Below are 5,870 nucleotides of genomic sequence, written 5' to 3'. Positions count from 1 at the left end.
CCCCCCCCGACACACACACATTCATATTTAATGAGTTTCTTTCAGTTTCTATCCCCCAAATTCATTCACAAGGCTACAGTAGAGGACACTTGCTGAAGGTGCCATGCAATGAGACTGAACCAGCATCCACATGGTTAGGGGACAAATTTACTAACCACACAGGCATACCACATCCCACAAATATAGGAAGAATACTATTGTTAATTAACATGTCCCTCACAACTTAACCCTTTTGTTACCATATTTCTGTTGAGATGCTTTGTGTTTCTTTCAACTAATTTTGAAGATAACAAAGAATTTAGTAAAATAACTTAGTTATCATTCAGCTAGTGTTAGGAACTAATTCAAAACTTTTGAAAACAAGACATTTGTAATACAGAGCCAGAACTGGTTTCAGTCGGGTTGGTATCAAAACGGTTAAGCCTTTTACTGCAGAACTCAGACATATCAGTTCAAAATTTCATCACCTTTAACTTCAGAAAGCAGTTTTGTATACCAATCTACCTTTTGTTGGGGAATGTCATGTTTGAAACTATTTTTTGTTAAGATATATTAAGTTTGCTGAGAAAATACCAATTCTATTTTTTCTTAGATATTTAACATCATTACTAGAATAACCATGAAATTTAATTTCCCAGAGAGTTAATTGATATTTTATTTAATCAGTCTCGAAACAAATTCGAACATGGGATATAAAGGGAAGTAATTCTATATCACAAGACACCCCTGCTATCATCAACCTCATCAGTAAAACCTTGTGTTTACAAGAAATGTATTCATTACTCACTTTGTACAGACTCTTTGTCCAAGGAGAAGACAATTCCAACATCCTTCAACAGCAACAATGTTGTTTGTTTCAAAGCCTGAAAAAAATGAAAGAAAACATGAATTCATTAGAATATTTAAATAAATAGAAACTACTTTCTAATTACAATTAATTTCTTCTAATGACTACAACCGTGTGGCCTAAAAAAAGCCTCTAAATGATCATGAGCTAGTAAAGGAGCTGTTGAAAGGGTGATTAATCTGCTAGACATAACAGCCAAATTTTCCTCAAATAACATTGTACACCTAAAAAAAAAAACACATCAGATAGTGTAATACCAGATGCACAGAAAGGCATGATGGTCACTAAGGCACATTTAATCAAAGGTCCAATCAACCAATGGACGAACGACAGCAACAGCAACAACAAGAGCTACTTCAGGGGGAGATAGATAATGGTTTCTGATTTCAGCACAAAGCCAGCAATTCTAAGGGGAGGAACTTAGTTTGGATCAGAGGGTCTTTAATACATTGGAAGCAGATGAAGCATCCTTTATTCAACAAAATGTCTTCCCCCCACCCACCTTACTGCGTACATCAGTTCACTTTGGGGTTTGCTAGATCTATGGCAGATGTCAAGAAACTTGTAATTTGTTTGAAGAACTATTGTCTTAGAGGTTATCAATATTTTAGAGATTTGAAAGTTGCAAGACAATATCACTAGCGCTGGTACCATGGAGAAAGGCACCCAGGGTACTCTGTAAAGTAGTGGACACTAGGAAAGGCATCAAGCTGCAGAAGCCATTGAAGATATTGAAGTAAGGCACAGTTCTTCAACTAGTGAGATCCTTATACAATTCTATATTTAAGAGATGAGGAATTATGCACATTATTTACAAGCCCATGGGCATATGGCATAGTGGTTAAGAGCGTGGGCTGCTAACCCCAAGATTCCAAGTTCGATTCCAGGCTGTGACCTAATTAATAATAATAATAATAATAATTATAATTACATCGAAAAATACCTTAGGAATGAGAACCCAGGTTCGAAATTTCCCCAAGACACCTGATAAAGGCTGGAGGGTATATCAGCCGAAATGTTGTGTTAAGAACAAACAAGATGAGGACAAATATCCATCAAATGTAAATAATGTAGTCAGATCCTATCAAACAGTTCAGCCCATGTCAGTATGGATGAGAGATGTTAAATAATCCTTTCTACTCTAGGCACAAGGCCTGAAATTTGGTGGGAATGGCGGGGTGCAGTCGATTAGATCAACCCCAGTATGCAACTGGTATTTGATTTATCGACCCTGAAAGGATGAAAGGGCAAAGTCGGTAGAATTTGAACTCAGAACGTGAGAGACAGATGAAACACAGCGAACGACTCTGCCTGTTTGTCACCTTGAGAGATATTAAATAATGATGATGAAGAGGACAATGATGATGATGATAATGATGATGACGATGATGACGACTATGATGATGACATAATAGAAGAAAGACTTTAGCTTTGAACTGGTTTTAGCCAGTGTGTGTGTGGTCATGCTGGAGCTGTGTAGTTCAAGAAATGAAACAAAAGAGAAAAAAATAATTTAAGAATAACTTACTTGTTTAAGAGATTCAGTGGAGAGTTCAAGTTGAATCTAACGAAGAAAGATTGGAATAATTAGTTTGTTAATTACAATGAAAGGAGTGGAATATATTGTAAATACAATATATACACATATATATTTATATGTTTATATGTCTATATTCAAACACACATATACGCACACACATGCACACACATACACACTCATACACACACACAAGTCCAGCAAGTACATATTGTATCTGTCAAATTTGGTGGGAGTTGGGGGAGGGCAGTCAATTAGATCGACCTCAGTATGCAACTGGTATTTGATTTATCAACCTTGAAAGGATAAAAGGGCAAAGTCGGTGGAATTTGAACTCAGAACGTTAGAGACAGATGAAACACCGCTAACGACTCTGCCTGTTCGTCACCTTGAGAGATATTAAATAATGATGATGATGATGATGATGATGACATAATTTTGGTGTGAAATGGATCCAGAGAGACTTAAGATTCAATTTAAAAGAAGAAAGACTGTAGCTTTGAACTGGTTTCGGCTAGTGTGTGTGTGTGGTCATGCTGGAGCTGTGCAGTTCAAGGAAAGAAACAAAACAGAAAAAAAAAAAAGATTTAAAAACAACTTACTTGTTTAAGAGCTTCAGTGGAGAGTTCAAGTTGAATCTAACGAAGAAGGATTGAAATAATTAGTTTGTTAATTACAACGAAAGAAGTGGAATATATTGTAAATACAATATATACACATATATATTTATATGTTCATATGTTTATATTCAAACACACACACACACACACACACACACACACACACATGCACACACATACACATTCACACACACACATGCTTATACAAATGTACACTCATACATATACTTATGTACAACACACACATAAGTACAAATATTTATTCTTTTATTTGTTTCAGCTTTTGACTGCAGCCATGCAAAAAAAACATTCAAAAACGGATACCAAAAAATTCTTACTTCATAATCATGGTAGGTCAATTTTGAAGCGATTCTACCTCTCAAGATGAGGCTGTATATGGAATGGTCTACTGGAAGGAGTTGGATATCAACAGCTATGCTTTCCTGGATAGATTCTGAAGCCAAAATATAGAGAAGGATTTGATTAGAGAAGAAAGAGGGAGAGAGGGGGAGGGAGAGAGAGAGACAGACAGAGAGACAGAGTCCGAGAGAATGAGTATAAGTGGGAACTCAGCAAGAGAGACTGAGTGTATTATGAGGTGAGGGGCTGGGAAAATCTACTAAACAAAACAGCCTCAAAACTGATTAAAAACCACTTATATATGACTCTGCCATGATATTATGTAGAGTGATACGTACGGAAACATGCAGTGGTAATTACCATAAAATAACAACCCCTTGAAAAGGGCTGCGTTACCTTCTGCATTGTGTTAGGATTATTGAAGAAGGATTGTGCATTTGGATATGTTTAGATTTTGTGGAACTGGGAGTGGATCCAAGAAATATATTCAGAATTACAATCAGAAGTATGATGGAGTTGTACTCGGAGTTGATATTCAGTAATTGTAGTAGAAGCTGGATGGAGTATGAGTGGTAAAGAGTAAATCGTATTCAGAATCAATGATGAAGAGGGTGTGAAAGATAAAAAAAAGGAGGTGTGGTGAGAGATGAAATGTGGGTTGTGGTGGGAGAAATAGAACTTACCCAAGTATTTGGAGATATGGATGGGATACAGTACTCGTTCTTTTACCAGTTCATAGATATCCATCACACCTTTCTGGCTCTCAAAGCATGGAGAAGACCAAACTGGCCAAACAGCCATAGCTTTGCGTGCCTTCAGAGTCCTTTAAAAAAAAAAACAGGAGTACTTAGTTTCAGCATAAGACAGAAGGAATAATTATGTTTGTTCCACTGTTAAAAAGAATTTACTTCATATCTCTTGAAGTTTCTAGATTGTTATAATGTAAACATCTAAGAATTCTCTCTGTTAAGAACAAAGCTTCTAACATGGATGGAGAAAATTCAAAGTGTTGCTTTGGTAAAATGGTTAAAATGTCTGTCATGTTTATAGAAGATGAGGGTTTGAGCCTATCCAAAGGGCTTTTTAACCCATTAAGCTACACTCTATTATATATATATATATATATATATATATATATATATATATATATATATATATATATATATATATATATATATATGGGGAAAGTAAGAAGAAAAAAGTGAAAATGCACATTGGATATCGAAAAAATAAAGTCTTTTTTATGAAAAGTAACAAAAAATATATATAATTAGATGACCTGAGTTAGAATTAAGAGGAATTTTTATTCCTCTTAAATTTCATTAAGAGGCATTATTTTGAATTGTTAAAGAGATTCAAAGTCATACCGGTATCGTCAAACATTGTTCACTATAATTTTTTTAGAAAAGCATAAATCCAGAAAAGAAGCACACACTAAGAAGCAGAGCAGTCTATATTAATGACTGGTGAAGGCTGGTTTATAGGGGTACCCTGGGTTTCTCACCATAAAGGGTACCTTTATGGCATATCTTCAGACCCTAAGACCTGTTGGCTTATGGCCTCTTTGAAATATTTAGGGGAATAAACAATACAGATATAAACAATGGAGATTATCCCCTTTGGTGTAGTGAATGGGGAAAGCTTGGTTTGTAATGTTTGCAGTTGTGTCTGTTTGTCACGAGCAGGGCTCATTAGCCCCCAACGGGGCTGCAAATGCAAAATATAGGTTAGTCCTAGAGCACACAATGTTCCTGAAGGTCAGCAATGGTCTTCCTCAGTCACGAGTGGATGGTCATCATGTATGTATGTTTATGTGTATGAATAAATTCAAATACTTACCACAATTTGATGGGTTTGTATTCAGATTCAGCCAGTTGTCTGATGTAATTATGAGCCCATTTAGCAACATAGCAGTTTGGTTCATAACGGATTGAAGAAACTAATAATTGCCAGATATCGTCATTCAAAGAGTTTGCAATCAAAGCTTTTAACAATCTTACACGGAGAAGTTCAGGGGTTTGGACACTCATGTACAAACGAATCAATTCAGAGTTTTTCTGTCCGAGGAGAAAGAAAATTAAAATAATGACAATAATAATAATAATAATGATAATAATGGAAAAACTTTCAAAATACAAAGACCTGGAAATAGAGATAACTCGAATGTGGAATCTAAAAACAGAAACAATTCCTATCATCATAGTAGGTGCCTTAGGTATAATAAAAAAATATTCAGACAAATACATAACAAAAACACCAGGACTTACAAATATATATAACATACAGAAAATTGCACTACTGGGTACTGCACACATTCTACGCAAAACACTTTCAATACAGTAAACATAAGAGCACCACAGCAAACCACAGCACATACCCAAGGCGCACAGAGCTGCGCTCGGTAGTGAAGTGAAAGCACGTTATAAAAATAAAACTACTGAATAATAATAATAATAATAATAATAATAATAATAATAACAATAATAATAATAACAATAATAATAAT

General features: G+C 35.2%; 1 protein-coding gene across 1 annotated transcript in view; it reads right to left on the bottom strand.

The window, feature by feature from the left end:
* The window catches only part of LOC106874592 (uncharacterized), a 71,169-nt gene that overhangs the window by 15,782 nt on the left and 49,517 nt on the right, over positions 1 to 5,870 (bottom strand). The window contains exons 12-17 of the mRNA XM_052971372.1: positions 5,204 to 5,421; positions 4,048 to 4,187; positions 3,343 to 3,458; positions 2,987 to 3,022; positions 2,376 to 2,411; positions 788 to 863 (exon numbers count right to left, since the gene is read on the bottom strand). Of these exons, the coding sequence (XP_052827332.1) occupies positions 788 to 863; positions 2,376 to 2,411; positions 2,987 to 3,022; positions 3,343 to 3,458; positions 4,048 to 4,187; positions 5,204 to 5,421 (622 nt within the window). The remainder of the gene's footprint in view (positions 1 to 787; positions 864 to 2,375; positions 2,412 to 2,986; positions 3,023 to 3,342; positions 3,459 to 4,047; positions 4,188 to 5,203; positions 5,422 to 5,870) is intronic.

This window comes from Octopus bimaculoides, chromosome 10 (assembly GCF_001194135.2).
Source record: "Octopus bimaculoides isolate UCB-OBI-ISO-001 chromosome 10, ASM119413v2, whole genome shotgun sequence".
In the NCBI taxonomy this organism is placed as follows: domain Eukaryota; kingdom Metazoa; phylum Mollusca; class Cephalopoda; order Octopoda; family Octopodidae; genus Octopus; species Octopus bimaculoides.
The sequence above is the reverse complement of the archived record's forward strand: the minus strand, read 5'-3'. Positions and strand labels throughout refer to the sequence as shown.